The sequence below is a fragment of the Polypterus senegalus genome, chromosome 14 (assembly GCF_016835505.1).
Source record: "Polypterus senegalus isolate Bchr_013 chromosome 14, ASM1683550v1, whole genome shotgun sequence".
Lineage (NCBI taxonomy): Eukaryota > Metazoa > Chordata > Cladistia > Polypteriformes > Polypteridae > Polypterus > Polypterus senegalus.
This window is the reverse complement of record NC_053167.1, coordinates 48035974-48055794: the sequence shown is the minus strand read 5'-3', so window position 1 is coordinate 48055794 and position 19821 is coordinate 48035974. Positions and strand designations below refer to the sequence as shown.

The 19821-nt window shown below is 35.7% G+C and overlaps 1 protein-coding gene across 1 annotated transcript in view; it reads left to right on the top strand.

Moving 5' to 3' along the window:
* The window catches only part of prpf6 (PRP6 pre-mRNA processing factor 6 homolog (S. cerevisiae)), a 50078-nt gene that overhangs the window by 10958 nt on the left and 19299 nt on the right, over window positions 1–19821 (top strand). Inside the window, exons 7-15 of the mRNA XM_039734844.1 lie at window positions 2609–2703; window positions 3171–3327; window positions 5135–5297; window positions 6316–6434; window positions 11501–11719; window positions 12475–12597; window positions 13237–13358; window positions 13723–13861; window positions 18726–18845. Of these exons, the coding sequence (XP_039590778.1) occupies window positions 2609–2703; window positions 3171–3327; window positions 5135–5297; window positions 6316–6434; window positions 11501–11719; window positions 12475–12597; window positions 13237–13358; window positions 13723–13861; window positions 18726–18845 (1257 nt within the window). The remainder of the gene's footprint in view (window positions 1–2608; window positions 2704–3170; window positions 3328–5134; window positions 5298–6315; window positions 6435–11500; window positions 11720–12474; window positions 12598–13236; window positions 13359–13722; window positions 13862–18725; window positions 18846–19821) is intronic.

Genomic DNA, 19821 nt, shown 5'->3' with positions numbered 1-19821 from the left:
TGAGCTCCTTCCAAATCTCTGTGCATCTCACCCTATCTCTTGGGCTGAGCCCAGACACCCTGTGAAGGAAACTCACTTCTGCTGCTTGTATCTGTGATTTAGTTTATTTGGTCACTACCCATGATTCAGTTCTTCATTGGAAAAGGGTAGAGTGCTTCCTCCAAGTTGAGGATGAGGGGTGCTGCCTCAAGCAGAGGAATTGAGTACCTTGGGATCTTGATCTACAGGTGAAGTGAAGCAGTGTCCGCAATCATGTTGACATTGTACCCATCAGTTGTAGTGAAAAAATAGCTGAGCCAAAGGCAAAACTCGATTTACTAGTCGATCCATTCCTTTCCACAACTGTAGCAATGAGTTATGGGTTACTTTTTAATGGTATGGCTAAATTTAATGTTGGCATAAGTCTTAAGTTTTCTTTTTAAGGTTGAATTTCATCTTGCAAACTTAATGTTTTTCTCCTTTTGGTTATAAAACAAGTGAAGGGCTTGGTGTAATAAGTAATTTTTCTATATTGAAATACATATACATAGGCCCTACTTTTTTAAATTTATATATATATATATATATATATATATATATATATATATATACACACACACACACACAGTGCATCCGGAAAGTATCACTTCTTTGCACACTTTTTCCACATTTTGGATTAAATTCATTTTTTTCCTCAGAATTCTACACACAACACCCCATAATGACAACGTGAAAAAAGTTTACTCGAGGTTTTTGCAAATTTACTAAAAATAAAAAAAAACTGAGAAAGCACATGTACATAAGTATTCACAGCCTTTGCCATGAAGCTCAAAATTGAGCTCAGGTGCATCCTGATTCCCCTGATCATCCTTGAGATGTTTCTGCAGCTTCATTGGAGTCCACCTGTGGTAAATTCAATTGATTGGAGATGATTTGGAAAGGCACATACCTGTCTATATAAGGTCCCACAGTTGACAGTTCATGTCAGAGCACAAACCAAGCATGAAGTCAAAGGAATTGTCTGTAGACCTCCGAGACAGGATTTTCTCGAGGCACGCAAAGGGGAAGGTTACAGAAAAATTTCTGCTGCTTTGAAGGTCCCAATGAGCACAGTGGCCTCCATCACCCGTAAGTGGAAGAAGTTCAAAACCACCAGGACTCTTCCTAGAGCTGGCCAGCCATCTAAACTGAGTGATCGGGGGAGAAGGGCCTTAGTCAGGGAGGTGACCAAGAACCCGATGGTCACTCTGTCAGAGCTCCAGTGGTCCTCTGTGGAGAGAGGAGAACCTTCCAGAAGGACAACCATCTCTGCAGCAATCCACCAATCAGGCCTGTATGGTACAGTGGCCAGACGGAAGCCACTCCTTAGTAAAAGGCACATGGCAGCCCGCCTGGAGTTTTCCAAAAGGCACCTGAAGGACTCTCAGACCATGAGAAACAAAATTCTCTGATCTGATGAGACAAAGATTGAACTCTTTGGTGTGGATGCCATGCGTCACATTTGGAGGAAACTTGGCACCATCCCTACAGTGAAGCATGGTGGTGGCAGCATCATGCTGTGGGGATGTTTTTCAGCAGCAGGAACTGGTAAACTAGTCCGGATAAAGGAAAAGATGACTGCAGCAATGTACATAGACATCCTGGGTGAAAACCTGCTCCAGACCGCTCTTGACCTCAGACTGGGACGACGTTTCATTGTTCAGCAGGACAATGACCCTAAGCACACAACCAAGATATCAAAGGAGTGGCTTTAGGAGAACTCTGTGAATGTCCTTGAGTGGCCCAGCCAGAGCCCAGACTTGAATCCGATTGAACATCTCTGGAGAGATCTTAAAATAGCTGTGCACCGATGCTTCCCATCCAGCCTGATGGAGCTTGAGAGGTGCTGCAAAGAGGAATGGGCGAAACTGGCCAAGGATAGGTGTGCCAATCTTGTGGCATCATATTCAAAAAGATATGAGGCTGTAATTGCTGCCATAGGTGCATCAACAAAGTATTAAGCAAAGGCTGTGAATACTTATGTACCTGTGATTTCTCAGTTTTTTTATTTTTAATAAATTTGCAAAAACCTCAAGTAAACTTTATTCACGTTGTCATTATGGGGTGTTGTGTGTAGAATTCTGAGGAAAAAAATGAATTTAATCCATTTTGGAATAAGGCTTTAACATAACAAAATGTGGAAAAAGTGATGCGCTGTGAATACTTTCCGGATGCACTATATATAATATATGCTGTTGGATTCCAGGATGAAGGAATTTGAAAATGCATAGATGATAGTTACTAGAAATAAGAAGTTTAAGTTCAGAGCCATCAATAAAGATCCAAATGAAAAAGTTTCTCATGCATGGAAGCAAGCCCTTTGTTTACTTTAAAGTAAGATAAATATTTTTTTTGAATAACATTGATGTTAATTTCAGTAGTTCTTTGACATTTGTTTTCCAATAAAATTTATAGGGTTTGTGGGAAAAAATTGATTTAAAAATCATTTTATGAAATATTTCTGGAAAATATGCTTTTTATTTATACTATGTATTCTGCTTTAATTCTGACACAACAATATGCAGAAATTTAAATTATGTGTAAGTATGTATGTATAATTAAAAAATAAATATATTTTTTTCTTTCCTAGGTTTCTGATTCTGTCAGTGGACAGACAGTTGTTGACCCCAAGGGGTACTTGACTGATCTCAATTCAATGATCCCTACTCATGGTGGTGATATTAAGTAAGATTTCTTTCCTGTTTTATTATTTCTATGTGTATGTTTTTTTGCTACCACGTCCCATTTAAATCGAGTACCACAAAAAACTTCTGAAATTACGTTTTCTTTTTAGTCATTACATTGGATTAATCCATTTTGAGAAAGAAGAAGTGAAGCAGATACTAATTTAATTAATTATTTATTTACCTGTTACCTTGTTGTAACAGTTGTGCCATGGAGGATATCTCATATAATATGAGGAACATAGATCTTTTTAGTTCTATTTTTTTTTTCCTTTTACCTTTTTCTTACACTCAAGATCCATATGTGAAAAGTATTTTTGCATCACGCAACATCTACAGTCTATTTAATTTATAAATAGAGGGATAAATATTTTAAGAATATTATATAATATGTATTGGTTAAGCCTTCTTTTCAGTATGTTTTTGGTCAGGCAGGTTTTTCATAGATGCATGTTTGTTCTTTTCTAGCGATATCAAAAAGGCTAGACTACTGTTAAAATCAGTGCGAGAAACAAACCCTCATCACCCACCTGCTTGGATTGCTTCTGCACGTCTGGAAGAGGTCACTGGCAAACTGCAGGTTGCAAGAAACTTAATAATGAAAGGCACAGAGATGTGTCCTAAGGTAATTATTTAATTGTGATGTCCACCATTTGGACCAAGACTGCAGCTGTTTTCCATTTTTCCAAAATTGTTAAACCTTTGTTAAATTGCATTAAATGACATCTACTTTTGATTACATTTATCTAATTTCATAAGGAAAATATTTTGCAGCACACTTTAAATAAATTATATGAGTAATAACCATATACTTTAATTAATCTGTTAGTGCTACAGCTGTAACAAATCTGGTCTGTTGTAAACGCAGCCTTAAGTAAGTTTAATAAAGGATAATGGGAAGTTTAAGTTTATTTCTGCATTGCTTTTTTTTTTTTTTTTTAATTGTTGCATTTCTTTGGAATTAATATATTATTAAAATGGTGTTATGCAAAAGTTGTAACACTTTTTTGACAGTTCACTTAAATATTTGTCTTGGAGGATTATTCTATGTTTTTTGGAGTAGTGTGGCAATAGACAAGTACTTATTTTAGAATTCAAAATTGAAGCATTAAATTAAGAATTTTGAACTTTCTTAAAGAAGGAAACTAAAATAGTAAAAGACTACCTTACAGTAAAATATGTGAGATCTTTTTAGGCCTTTAGTGCAGTGCTTAATTAAGCAAATATATTAAACAGGTGCTAACTGGTCAGAATTTGAAATTTTTTGAGGTTTGGGGCTGCGTTTCTGTAAATGGATTTGGTGATTTCATTACAGATAATGTCCCCCTAATTGCTGATTAGTACTGGCAGATTCTTATCCATCATGCAGTACTGTCAGGGAGATGTCTGATTGGTTTCAACTTCATTCTGCTGCATGAGAACGACCCCAAATCAAATGCATAGCAAAAATCATAAAAAACTATTTGTATTGAACAGACAAAAAGAAGTAAGATAGCCAAAGTTTGCAGTGGGTCTGTGGCAAGTTCTCCAAGAGGGTTGGAACAACTTGCCATGCAAGGACTTTCAGAAACTGCATGCAGGTGTTTTTGAGAGAGTTGCTGCTGGTTTTGAGGCAATGGGTGATCTCACCAAATATTGTTTTCAGTTATGCTTTTTAATAATTTAATGTAAGTTCATTGATAAATAAAATCTGTTTATTGCATTTTTTCACAAGTGCCTAATACTTTTGTATAAAACTATAAGTTTGGAAGGCAATTTATAAATATTTGCCACTTCCTCTGTAAGGTTGCCTTTATGCATATATTTCTGTGTAATATTGTATTTTTGTTTAAAAATAAACAAAGCTCATTTATGAGTCATGTGAAATCTAACAAAGCACATCTTTTGTCTAATATTTAAGCATTACAGAGTAGTGTTTGTTCTTTTCCATGCATACTGCCCACAACAGATTTATTGAGGGACTACCTATTAGTAATTATTAAATAAATCTTTATAAAATGTTAAATTTGATTCTTATTGTTCTCTATCTGATTGCCAATAAAATCCTGTTTCTTAGCTAATTCATTATTTCCAGTTACATACAAGAAAGATTTCAGATCCTGACTAGGGATGTTAGCCTGGATGTTAGCACAGTTATAACTACTTTAGGCTCTGTTCAGGTCAGAATTTTTGTACCGTTTAGATCAGGTTTAATGGTTTTGATATATGGAGCATTCAGTCTTATTCAGGTTTGCTGTGGGTCATATTACAGTGTAAATACAACTTTTCTTTAACCATAGTCTGCATATACCTTTTTGTTTTTGATTTTTAAAGTCATTATATATGAAAAGCAAAAAAACAAAAATAAAAGAATGTGTCGGTGCATTCAGTTTTTTTTTATCTTCTCCATTCTTAACATGCATGGAATAAGAATTTTTTTGTTCATCTTGCAGAGTGAAGACGTTTGGTTGGAAGCTGCTAGGCTACAGCCTGGTGACACAGCTAAGGTTGTGGTGGCGCAAGCTGTCCGGCATTTGCCTCAGTCTGTTCGAATCTACATTCGCGCAGCTGAGCTAGAGACTGATATACGTGCCAAGAAACGTGTTTTAAGAAAAGGTGGGTGTTTACCAAGACCATAATGTCATTTTATTCAGTAACAGGTCAAAATAATCAGTGGAAGTTATGAGTTCCTATTAAAATAAACGTAGAAGACAGAGTCTGTTTTTAGCAGTTTAGTATTTGGTACTTTATTAACTTCCTCTATGACAGCCCTGAGGACGCAGTGTAACTGATAGGTTTATTAATGTACAAAAAAATAACAATTAATAAATGTGCCTAGTATTAGTATATATTGTATATTAAGCACTTGACTCTCCAACAGTATAAACAGCATAGTTCACTGAATTATTTTTAATAGCAAATATACACCACGTCTTGGTTTAATTCCTTTTTTTTTTTTTAATCTTTTGATAATGTGTGGATATATGGAATAAAGATGGTTAAATGGTGTAATTGATAGTAATTGCTATTATTCAAATATTTACACAAGACAGTTACAACCAACAGTATCAGAATATTTCCCAGCACACCCACAGTGTAAAGTAAAAAGTGATGTTCATTTAACTATAGTGAGTTACTGAAATATGTTCTGTATAAATCAGTACCAATTAACACCTCATCTACAGCTTTAACGCAGTTGTTCAAAGTAATAAATAAAAATGCTTCTCATCCACCCTTCAGTTTTCTGTCTCAACTTTGTCCAGTTCAGGTTTGCAAATAGTATCAAGGAGTAATATTTAGTGGAGGTATAACAGCACTACCCTTTGTATTTCATACCTCCTTGTCCTTTTTTAATTGCTTGCAGAAACTAAAATTGTTAAAGGCAGTCTTTGGAAAATTTTCTTTCAAATATTACAGCAGTAGTTCTTAATGTAGAACTGAAGAAACTAGTGTTAATTCAAAGGTCCAAGAAGACTTTTCCTTGATTGATCAAATTCAGATGGATTATAAAATATAGTATTCAGATGAGTAAATATTACATTGTCTGTTATGCACATAAGTACACTTAATATGATATGTTGAGTTATTCCTTTAAAGAGGGCTGAGTTTAATCTTATATTTTTTTTCCTTGCAGCACTTGAAAATATTTCTAAATCAGTACGTCTCTGGAAAGCAGCTGTTGAATTGGAGGAGCCAGAAGATGCTAGGATTATGCTGAGCAGAGCTGTTGAGTGTTGTCCAACAAGTGTGGAGGTAATAGCTGGTTTATTTTCTTTTTTGTCTCTTTCTTTCAATAATTTTATGAGGTGCCCTTTGAAATTGAACTTAAGCTGGTTGTGTTAGAAAGATTCAAAATATAAAATACGTTTCAAAAGTTACTATTGCTCTAATTTTCAAAAATGATTGTTTTTTTTTTAATGTTTTACATAGTTTTAAGACAGGTCTGCTCTGTTCTTATCCCACTGTAGTACATCAAGAGTACAGGACATGTTAATTTAATGTAATAAAAATGTGGGGAGGCAATATGAGGAGGTGGGGCGGCTGGGGTAGAGATATGAGATAATCTGTCCTCTTAAGAAGACCTTCAGGGTTTCTCAAAGTATTCCTGCAGAGACCTCTGAGGATGTATTTGTCTCTAGTAAAAAACTGATTAGTTTGGATATAAATTCTGTACAGTTCTTGTCTGCTAATAAAAGCTGGTTAAGATGCCATCTGCGAGATGAGTATGTGGGGCATAATGATTTTAGCTCCAAGATCAGAGGGGCATAGTAGTAAATAACAATAGCGTTGTGTAGGCAAGAAATTGTTATCTACAAAGAAATAATCAATTCTTGAGTGATGCACTGTTGAGTAGAAGGAATATGCTCTTGAGTTTGGGTTTAGAAATCTCCAGGGGTCTGATAAGTTGTAGTCAGTTACAAACTGTGTAATTGTCTTTGCAGTGTTAGATGACATCACCCCAGTGACAGGAGACCTATCTAGGTCTGGATTTAAAACACAATTAAAGTCCCCAGCCATTATAATTTTATGAGTGTTCATATTGGGAATAGATGCAAATTCATTTTGGATGAAGTCCCTATCATCCACATTGGGTGCATAAACATGTATCAAAATCACTTTACAGTTAAATAAATTAACCATGACAATCACATATCTCCCTTCAGGATCAGATACCACATCTGATACTACAAATGAGATTGTTCTATGTATAAGAATTCCCAAAGAAGCTAGACACAATAAAGTTCTACCTCAAACTTTTCACCAAGCATTAATTACCGTTTTTCAAAATAAGGGCTTATTACAATGTGCATCATACAGACCAATCTCATTTCTGAATAATGATGTTAAGATACTCTTCGAAGATCTAGAAAGAAGGACTGAGAAATTGCTTCCTTCGGTAATATTACAAGACCAAACTGGATTTATAAAAGGCAGATACTTGGCTTCCAATCTTCAGCACTTGTTTAAAGTAATATATTCACCCGCAAAGTCAAACACCCCAGAGATGATGATATCGTTGGATGCAGAAAAAGCATTTGATAAGAGTGAATGGAACTAACTTTTCACTACATTGGAGAAATTTGGGTTTGGCCCGAACATTTGTGCATGGATCAAACTACTCTATACCAGTTAAGAAGCTTCAGTTTGTATTAACAACATTATTTCAGACTACTTCAAAGTAGAACGTGATACTAGACAAGGATGCTCTCTGTCACCACTGCTTTTTGCAATTGCTGTTGAGTCACTGGCAGATCACTTTCAAAATGCTTATGAGATAAAGGGGATTATCTGAGAAGGACTTGAACAGAAAATATGACTATTTGCAGATGATATGGTATTATATACTGTATATCAGATCCACAAAATACTGTGCCTGCTGCCCTAAAGATTTCTGGACTCAAAATTAATTAGAATAAAAGTGTGCTCTTTCCAGTGAACTCTAGGACACAATATTAGATTGGACACCTTCTCTTTTATCATCGCAGATCAGTGTTAATACCTAGGGGTAAACATTACAAGTAAACATTAAGCTCTTTATTAACAAAATTTTGCTGTCTGTATGCAAAAACTTAAGCACAACTTGCATAGATGGTCCACCCTTCTGCTGGAAGAATGAACACAGTCAAGATGAATATTCTTCCTAAGCTTCTTTTTCTATTTCAAAGCATTCCAATATACATAAGTAAATCATTTTTTAAGAAGTTGGATTTAATCAAAACCTAATTTATTTGGAATTCAAAACATTCACACATCCAGAGGGTGACCCTACAAAGACCTAAGGCAGAAGGTGGCATTGCTCTACCTAGCTTTCAGTTTTATTACTGGGCGGCAAATATACAAGCTATAAAAACCTGCACATTGACACAAATAGTTGAACATACACAGACTTGGTCTACAATAGAAATAAAATCCTGCAGTATTTCTTCATATTCTTTGCTTTGTACCTGAGTAAATACAAGTTATCACGAATATACTAACAACCCAATTGTGCTTTGTTTATTCAGAATATGGAGCTAATGTGGGAAGTACCTCAAGATAGAGAAGCTTTTATATGTGGCACCTCCACACGATAACCACCTTTTCCCACCATCTCAAACATACGCAGTTTTTAATGTTTGGAAAACATACAGGATTACATCACTTAGAGATTTGTATATACTGTAGATAACTTCTTTGCATCCTATGAACAGTTACACTCCAAATTTAACTTTCCATTAATACAATTCCTTCACTACCTCCAAATTACAAACTTTGCTAAACAAATTCTGCCCAATTTTCCTCACCTCCCACCTACTTCTATTCTGGAAGAAATGTTGATCAGTCTTGAAGACTCAAACAGTATTTCTGTAATACTGTATATAAAAAAAGTCCCTTTCTTTCAAAGATCCCAGAGTACAGTGGGAAAAGGATCTCTTACTCAACATTCAAGAAAAGGAGTGCAAGGCAGCCATACACAGAATTCACTCTAGCTCCATATTCACAAAGCATACAATTATTCAACGTAAAATCTTTTATCAAGCACATGTTTAATTTAAAATTGTCTAAAATGTTTCCAGGTCAAGATCCAACCTGCGAATATTGCAATCAAGTCGCAGCCTCAGTAGGCCACGTTTTGGGTGTGCACCAAATTCTAAACCAAAATCTTTAAATACCTATCAGACAGCCTTGGTGTCACAATCCCTCCTAATCCGTTAACAGCTGTGTTTGGTTTAGTCCCAGATGGGCTTAAAGTGGAGCAGGACAAGCAAACTGTGATTGCCTTTACCTCACTATTAGCATGTAGACTTATCTTGCTCAACTAGAAGAATCCTAACTCACCTCTTTTAAGTCAGTTGATAACTGATGTACGATTTGAAATTGGAAAAAATCAAATTCTCACGTAGAGGATCTGTGCAAAACTTTTTTAAAACATGGCAGGATCTAATCAATAACATTTTAGAATTAGCATTTAAATTGGGGGAAATGGATTTTCTTCCCTTTTTTATTTTCTACTCTTAAAGTTTTACTCTGTCTGTTGGCCTAGCTCAGGGGTCCTCAATCTCGGTCCTGGAGAGCCGCAGTGGCTGCAGGTTTTTGCTCCAACCCAGTTGCTTAATAAAAAGCACTTATTGCTAAAGTAACACTTCTGCTTCACTTTAGTGATTTTGAACCCTTATTGCTTAATTTTGTCTTAAACAGCTATTTTAATTGCTCCTTATTATCAATAACATGCAGATGACAAGAGAGGGCAGCATTTCTCCATTTAGCTTATTTACATTTACACCTGTGTGTATTTATCTGCACTATTGGGTTTAATTAAATACTTGGAAGGAAAATGAAGAGAAAAAAGTGAAGGACTGAGAATTACTCGTCCATTTTAGCCTTCAAATCATTTGCATGATAGAAAGGGAAAGAAAATCTAGAATATGAGAATGACCTGACATAGCAGAGTTAATTTAATTTCATAGCTTGTTAGTGCTTTATTGGCAAGAATTGCTTTCTAATTAAGCAACCAGGTCAGAACAAAAACCTGCAGCCACTGCGGCTCTCCAGGACTGGGATTGAGGACCCCTGGCCTAGCTCTCTTTTTAATGGGTGGGGGTTGATTTGAACTTAGTTTTGTCAAGTTTGACTTGCTGGTGTGGAATGTTACTTGCTTTTAATAAATTCAATAAAATGTTAAAAAAACATGAATGAGTTAGAACAGACAAAATATCACCCCTTTTCAAAATGCAGTGCTACAGACATTATAACAGGATAATTGGAGTATAAGACGTTATCATTCACTATACAGTCATGGCCGAAATTATCAGCACTCCTAGAATTTTCCCAGAAAATGCACCATTTCTCCCAGAAAATTGTTGCAATTACAAATGTTTTAGTATATACATGTTTATTTCCTTTATGTGAATTGGAACAACACAAAAAAACAGAAAAAAAAAAACAAAATATGGCATCATGTCACACAGAACTCCAAAAATGGTCTGGACAAAATTATTGGCACCCTCAACTTAATATTTTGCTGCACACCCTTTGGAAAAAATAACTGAAATCAAGCACTTCCTATAACCATTTTCTGGAAAAATTCCAGGGGTGCCGATAATTTCGGCCATGACTGTAAGTATGAAAACTGGAATTTTAAACCCTCCTTTGGTGAATGAAAATAATTATACATCTTCCTTTATTAAAAGTGAAGCTGGCATTTTTAATTGTCTTAATTGACTCTTCAAATATGTTATTACTCCAGAGTTAGGTAGCTAGCCAACCTAACATGAACATAACCTTGAATGCAAATGAATAGCAGTGGAAAAAATGCATCTCATTTTAGATATGTATTATGTTCTAGTTATAGGAAACTGATCATGTGGTAGCAAGAGTTGCACAAAATTGTCAGATGGTATAAATGAGACATTTTGTGCTGTTTGTTTTCCCTTGCATTTATATTGAACACATGCATATGTGAGAATATTAGAATTATTAATTATGGCGTTGTTTTATTTACTATTAATATGTTTTCAAAGATTAATAAAAATGTATTATTACAATGTTAATATTAAGAGAATATGTTATCAGCACAAGGCAGTTTTCCCTGGGGAAACATTGAAATCTGTTACCCTGAAATATTGGTAAATGACGTTAAGCAACAATTATTAAAAATAGTAGATTGTGAAACCTTATTAAAAGTGAAAAGGTCTGACATGAGTTGTCTTAGTTTTCATTTTTGAAATATAACATTCTTAAAAAGGCACTGCACACATTTGATATCCATAGTATCCATATATGATATAAAACATTAACATTTAGTTTTGATTATGTTTTATTTCTGTTTTATGTTCTAGCTCTGGCTTGCACTCGCCAGACTTGAGACCTATGAAAATGCGAGAAGAGTACTAAACAAGGCACGAGAAAACATTCCCACTGACAGACATATCTGGATTACTGCAGCTAAGCTAGAGGAGGCCAATGGCAACACCCAGATGGTAGAAAAGATTATTGACAGAGCCATCACTTCTCTTCGAGCTAATGGAGTAGAAATCAACAGAGAGCAATGGATTCAGGTACTTGCTGTTATCATTTTGTGCTGTTTAAACATTGGAGGTCATATTTATTCAAATTTAGTGTGTCATTTTGTATTGGGAAAACCAGAAATATGTTTCTGATGAATATAGTAACACATTTGAACTCTTACATACATTTCCCTACAAAGAAATAAACCATACTTGTTGCTAAGGGTAATATATCGGTGTACTGGTTAGCATATATACCTTACAGCTCCAGCAGTGTGTCATAACATCTTAATCTACCCTAGATAAGGTACAAATTTAAATTTTACTTTTATTAGTATTTAATATTTAGGAATAGGCTGTTTTTAGAAATTTAAAATTTGTCTCTGCCCCCTTTTTAAAAACTTGCATTTTGTTCTAAATAGCAATTTTCTGCCTTGTCTTTTCCAATCATTTCAAGTAATTGCACCCAATGCAAGTGTATCATCTAGCTATATAATTAGAGTGCTGCATCAACCTCCTTATGCTGTATAATGGTTTAAGGTTTCCCACTTTCCAGTTTTTTATTTTACTTATTGCCACATTAATTCTGTCTTCATAGGTAAAACAAGAACTGATATATTTACTATCTCCTTAACCATGTATTATTCCTCCCTCACTATTTTAATACATTTTTGTAGCTCCTTGATTGTTTTGTTACTGCTTGAATACATACATTTTTACATCTTTATTAACTTGTGCTGCAAAAAGTTATTTGAACAATTAGCAATTTAGCAAACATCTCCTAATATGCAGCTACTCCATTTTAGGATGCAGAGGAATGTGATAAAGCTGGTAGTGTGGCAACCTGTCAGGCTATAATTAGAGCAGTCATTGGCATCGGAATTGAAGAGGAAGACTGCAAGCATACTTGGATGGAAGATGCTGAAAGTGTATGTTGTTTCATAATATTTATTTTATTAGGTGAGCTGTATTATTTTCTGAGTATAATGTAATTGGAAGAATAAGTAATAGAGTTTTCAGTAAAAATTGTTAACGTATTATTGTTTAAAATCAATACTAAAGTGCTCATAATGAGTGTTTTTCAAATATTTATCTGTGTAAATTAATTGAAAAGTATTTATTGTCTTTTTATTAAAGCACTATGAATAAAATACAGGCTTATTTGAGTGTATTAAAATGCAAAAAAGCATGTAATTTTTATTCAATATGACACAAATAGATGTAATCATGATTATCAATTATCAGTATAATTCCTGTTGCATGCATTAAATATCTACTGTAAAGTGAAATAACCACATCTGAATAATTTATTCTCTAAATATTAATTGAATTTACCTAATTTTCATGATGTTATTTACAATATTGTTTCTGTATTACTTTTTTCTAACCACATTTACCAAAATCTAGTTCATTGCCATTCTTGTATTTGTCTACTTTTTTAATCTATTTTGAGTTAAAATATTTTGTAGCTTTTATATTTTCACCACTTATTAGTAATGAAATGAGAATCCCTCAGCACGTGTTTTTGTAGGAATGTCTTCTCTATTGATTTTTTTCTTTTCATTCAGTGCATTGCTCATGGTGCTGTGGAATGTGCAAGAGCTATATATGCTCATTCTCTTCAAGTCTTCCCTAGCAAGAAAAGTGTATGGCTTAGAGCAGCATATTTTGAAAAGAATCATGGAACCAGGTAAACATGTCAGAGAAGCAAAAAGCAAGCAATTGTTTATTGTGAACCACTAACTTGTTACTCTGTTTATTTTTCTATCAAAGACTTTTGCTATTATCATGTAAAGTGGCAATTAGAAACCAAACCATAAGGACATTTAACATGCATGCTTTTACAAGTGGGAGAATTCTGAGATACCTCTGTTATTTGAATGTGGTTGTTTATACAGTGATGTGATATCTGCCACATGTGCATTTTGCTTTTTGCTTTCACTAAAAAAAGATAGACCCTTTTTTTTTTTTTACTGCTTTCTGTGTGAATGTAGCCTCAAACAACAGTTTTATATATCTGCAGTTTAATCAATTGAGATATGAATATCTTTTAGGGAGTCTTTAGAAGCGTTGCTACAAAGAGCAGTTGCACATTGTCCAAAAGCTGAGGTTCTGTGGCTTATGGGAGCAAAATCAAAGTGGCTTGCTGGAGATGTACCTGCAGCTAGAAGTATTCTTGCTCTTGCATTTCAGGTGAGCATAAAGTGTTCGTCTTAATTAGATAATGTGGTGTTTTTATTTTTGTTTTGTTTTTTACCCTGTATTAGAAAGGCAAAGATTTTGTTTTACTGTGTTACTGTTGATCAACCACAAGGATATTGTGATTGGAGTTTCATCCACAATACAGGTAGAGATTAACTAACCATAGAAAAAAAAAATATTTTATGTTCTGTATCCACTTGTTGCTTTTGCTTGTGAAAGCCTTTCAACATGAAGGACTGGAAAGTATTTTTTTTGGCCAGTACTGTTTCTTTTTGGAGAACACTCAAGCCATATATCAAAATGAAACAACTTTTTTTGCAGTTCACATTATTTGTACCATCAGAAAGCTTGAAATCAAGAAAGCAATCTTTCTATTAAATCTGGATTTATTTTTTGAACAAAAATTGTGCAGCATTGTCTTGGATAGAGTAGACTCCCCAAGTTACCAAAATCCGACTTATGAACAGGGCTGCAGCTGCTCTTTCAAATGTCTTGGGGACGTGATGCAGGCTCCTCAGTAACTGCTGTTCTGTCATCTTCGGCCTGGGGAGACGCTGCAATTAGTGGCTGGACTGAGGCTGGAGGGGGGCGGTTTCGCTGCTTGTGCAACAACAACAACAACAAAATTTATTTATATAGCACATTTTCATACAAACAGTAGCTCAAAGTGCTTTACATATTAAAGAATAGAAAAATGAAAGACACAATTATAAAACAAAATAAATCAACATTAACATCGAATAAGAGTAAGGTTCAATGGCCAGGGGGGACAGAAAAACAAAAAACTCCAGACGGCTGGAGAAAAAATAAAATCTGTAGGGATTCCAGACCATGAGACCGCCCAGTCCCCTCTGGGCATTCTACCTAATATAAATGAAACAGTCCTCTTTGGATTTAGGATTCTCACGGAAGGGCTTGATGATGATGATGGTCACGTAGACTTCTGCCTTTTAATCCGTCCATCATTGTTTGAGCATCATGAAGCTTTGAGTAGGTGGTGGTGGCGCAGGCCACCACCACAAAAACCGGAAAAAGAAACAGAAAGAGAATAGGGGTCAGTACCGATTTTAGAGCCACCATGAATAGTTATTTTGAGGAGATTGAACATATAGAGTATCAGGATTAAGTTAAATTACGATTAAAATGAAGTTATAAAAGGCCATGTTAAAGTAATGTGTTTTCAGCAGTGTTTTAAAGTGCTCTACTGTATCAGCCTGGCGAATTCCTATTGGCAGGCTATTCCAGATTTTAGGTGCATAGCAGCAGAAGGCCGCCTCACCACTTTTAAGTTTTGTTCTTGGAATTCTTGGATGATCTGAGGTTACGATTTGGAATATAAGGTGTCAGACATTCCGATATATAAGATGGGGCGAGATTATTTAAGGCTTTATAAACCATAAGCAGAATTTTAAAGTCAATCCTGAATGACACAGGCAACCAGTGTAGTGACATTAAAACTGGAGAAATGTGTTCGGATTTTCTTTTCCTAGTTAGGATTCTAGCAGCTGCATTCTGCACTAGTTGCAAACGATTTATGTCTTTTTTGGGTAGTCCTGAGAGGAGTGCATTATTGTAATCTAGTCGACTGAAAACAAACGCGTGAGCTAATTTCTCAGCATCTTTCAGTGATATAAGCGGTCTAACTTTACTTATGTTTCTTAAGTGAAAAAATGCTGTCCTAATGATCTGATTAATATGTGATTTAAAATTCAGATTACAGTCAACAATCACCCCTAAGCTTTTTACCTCCGTCTTGACTTTTAATCCTAATGTATCCAGTTTATTTCTAATAGCCTCATTGTATCCATTATTGCTGATCACTAAAATTTCAGTTTTCTCTTTATTTAACTTGAGAAAATTACTATTCATCCATTCTGAGATACTAGTCAGACATTTGTTAGTGAATCAATAGAATCAGGGTCATCAGGAGCTATTAATAAGTACAGCTGTGTGTCATCAGCATAGCTGTGGTAGCTCACGTTGTGCTCTAAGATAATCTGACCTAACGGGAGCATGTAGATTGAGAATAACAGCGGACCCAGGATAGAGCCTTGTGGAACACCATATCGGATATCATGTGTCTTCGAGTTGTAATTCCCACAACTAACAAAAAATTTTCAATTTAAGACTGTGCCAGAGAGACCCACCCATTGACTAAGGCGATTTCTAAGAATGTTGTGATCAATGGTGTCAAATGCAGCACTCAGATCTAAGAGGATGAGAACAGATAAATGGCCTCTGTCTGCATTTACCCGCAAGTCATTTACTACTTTAACGAGTGCAGTTTCTGTGCTGTGATTTGTTCTAAAACCCGACTGAAATTTATCAAGAATAGCATGTTTATTTAGGTGGTCATTTAACTGCATAATGACTGCCTTCTCCAGAACTTTACTTAAGAAAGGCAGGTTAGAGATGGGTCTAAAATTTTCAAGAGCTGAGGGTCAGATTATGTTTCTTAAGTAAGGGTTTAACTACAGCAGTCTTAAGACAGTCTGGGAAGACCCCAGTATCTAGTGACGAATTTACTATGTCCAGAACATTATCATTTAGCAAGCCTGATACTTCTTTGAAAAACCTTGTTGGTATTGGATCAAGGACGCAGGAGGAGGATTTTAATTGAGAGATTATTTTCTTTAAATCAGGTAAATCTATCCTAGTGAAAGAGTTTAATTTGTTTATAACAGGATGCTGGGGTTTAGGAGGATCCTTAGTGTTGGGGAGATATACTATGTTATTTCTAATATCATTAATTTTTTGATTGAAAAATACAGCGACAGCCTCACAGGTTTCACTGGAAGCACTTAGGAGGCATTCCTTCGGGTGGCTCCGGTTGATGAATGGGATGGTGGGGGCCGCACCCCCATTCATTCTCAGTGGGCGGCTGGGTGCGCGGCAAGCAGTGACCCGTGGTCCATAGTCACCGGGGCCATAGCTACCACTCGTATGCAGGACGGAGGCTTGATGGGGCAATTCGCTGCCCGCCCACCATGCAGCCGCAGCTACTGCTCCTAACTGGACGGAGGCTGGATGGGGTGGAGGGGGGCGTTTCACTGCCCGCCAACCACACAGCCTTGCCGTGTCCCTTGAACGGCTTCCCCATTCGTGCTCGGTGGTCGGCTGGTGATGCTGCAAGCAGTGACCCGGTTGTGGCTGAATGGAGGCAATTGGGGCAGCATGATAGTGTCTGCCTATTGAATGGGGGTGGTGGTTTGGCCACACCCTGTTCGTTCTCGGTGGGCAGACACTGCAAGCAGCATACTGTATGCAAGTGGAGGTGGCTGTGTGGTGGGCGAATAGTGAACCACCCCCTCGTCACCCCCATTCATTCTCAATAGCAAGCCTGGTTGTACTATTACGTACACAGCATAAAGTTCTCTCTTGTCAGTACACCAGACTTGCTGACGAGGGGTGCCTTCCTGCTGTGAGAGCGTGTACAGTGCTGTGCAGAAGAGCTCATCTTAACCTTTTGTCTTCACCCTTCAAGAATGTCTCTGAAACACAACTCTGATGCAAGTGCTGGTGATACAGTAAAGAAGAGAAAAACCATCACCATGGAAAATAAAGCAGAAATAATAAAAAGGTCAGAGAGAGGCGATACTCCATCATTCATTGGCAGAGTACAATAGTGTTTATTAAAATAATGTTTCTGTTCCGACTTACATACAAATTCAACTTAAGAACAAACCTATAGTCCCTATCTCATATGTAACCTGGGGACAGCCTGTAGATTAATTGGCATATGATGGGTAACAGCCATGACAGAGTTGCTTGTCGGTTTGCAACTAAATTCCATTTTAATTACACTGCCAGATAATTAGTTCTTAAAAAGGAGTTAGTTGATTTTACCTGTTCAATTGATGGCTGTGAATTTTTTTTAAGTTTGTAAGAGATCATAGTTACATGAAAGATTGTTTTGGCAGTTAACATTTACTGTCCTTTATATTTGCATCTGTTGTGTCGCTGAATCCAATATTAAAGCTAAACAGTATTTCAGTTAATTGCATGTTTGGATTTCCAACACTTATTTCACCATATTTTGAACACCTACTGTTTATTTACAGTATGTAATATATGCAAAAGTCTGCAAACTACCTGTTATTTTTATAATAATTCATCAAGATAAACAGCAGTACTAGTTGGAAATTGTTTTAGGGAGAGTATGGTGAACTAATTTAAATTAAATAGATTAGTATATATAAAGAGCAACTAAACAAACAACACTTTCTTCATAATGTGTAAACAAAAGATTTTTGCATATTATGTGTGTAAACAATCTTTTTATTTTGTTGTAGTGTAAAAATGTATGAAGTGTTGATTGTTTTCTAATGTTTACTGTTTGAAAAACACATTTTATATTCCCATTGTTTTTAAAATGCACAGTCTACCCTTGGGATAAGTTTCACTTGACTAACGTAACCTGTTACTTGCATAGAAAAGTTCTTGGTATTTTGAAATGAAACTATCTATGCAACTTCAGAATTACTGCTGGACTATTTTGACTCCATATTAAGTGTAAGATGTAACAGAATAAGACAATGGACTTCATACTCGGAATCTCAGAGCTCCCGTTTATCTCAGTGTATTCTGTTGTGTAAATTACATAGACATGGTTATGTTAGGATGATATCGAAATACAACATGGTACAATTTGTTATGTGAATATTTCTGGAATATACCTACCTACATTAGTCAAACATAAGCCTTATGTGTATGTAAATTTCTTTTTTATATTGTGTTTGTATTCTAAACCTTTTTCTTGTCCTTGTGGAGATAACATTGCACTCATGATGTTGTTTGTTTTAGACAGTGCACATCTTACTTTTGATTTTAAGTTTTCTACCTTGGTGTCTTATAGGCCAATCCAAACAGTGAGGAAATTTGGTTGGCTGCTGTGAAGCTCGAGTCTGAGAACAACGAATATGAAAGGGCTCGAAGACTTCTGGCTAAAGCTAGAAGTAGTGCACCAACTGCAAGGGTATGTTCATCCAATAATAAAAAAAATCTTAAATTTAGAGTTATAATTTTTATTAACATGTTACTTGAAGTTTGATAGAAAGCAGAGCATTGAGGGTCCGATGATAAGAGTCATTTACCTTCTTTGAGTTGCCCATTAAGATTTAAAACAAACCCATAACAGCATGTTGTTTTTCACATAAATAAAATACATAACACATCCTGTGATTTCCCTGCTGATATCTTATAAATGCAATCAATTCATTATCTTTTGGAAAAAAAATGCTGTTCCAAGTACGGCTGTTATTTTTAAGGTAAAACAAGACTGAAATAATTAAACACATTTGTTAAAAAAAAATCTATTTCAGCTTTCACTTTATTAATTTGAGGCATGAGTCATGAATTTTTAAGTTGATTTATTTTGTGTGCTGAATGCTGTGTGTGCGTGTGTATCCTTGTTTTGTGTACATGGATTTTGATTGAGAATTCAGGGTTTGCCCTGAAACTAGTGTGGTGCTGAGGTGTCACCCATTGCACAGGTGTGCTTGGGTCCTGATTTGGGATCCTGAAGTGGTTAGTCGTGTGGTGGGTGTTGCAACGCACTGTATCAGTGCATGCTTCTAATCTCCTCCTCCTCCTTGATTTCAAGTTTTTGTGTCCACAAACTGTTGACATTTAATTCACTTAAAGCAGATAGTGATATCAGCTGGAAGAGTGCATGCTGAGCCAAACATGCAGGCTTTCTAATTGATGCTTGTATTCAGTATTTGTTACAGTGCTTTGAAAAAATATTTGCCCACTCAGATCTTTAGACAAAATATCATTTTGGATAAAGGGAGCCATTTCGGAATTGCTACCTAATATAAGTTATCCAGCACTTGTATTACCCATGTGTAAAGATAATTACCCCCTTAGTTACTCACTCAGACAGCTGACCAGAGTTAATTGGTAATTAATAACTTCATTCTGGCAGTGTTCAGTCAGCTGATTGTGGACAG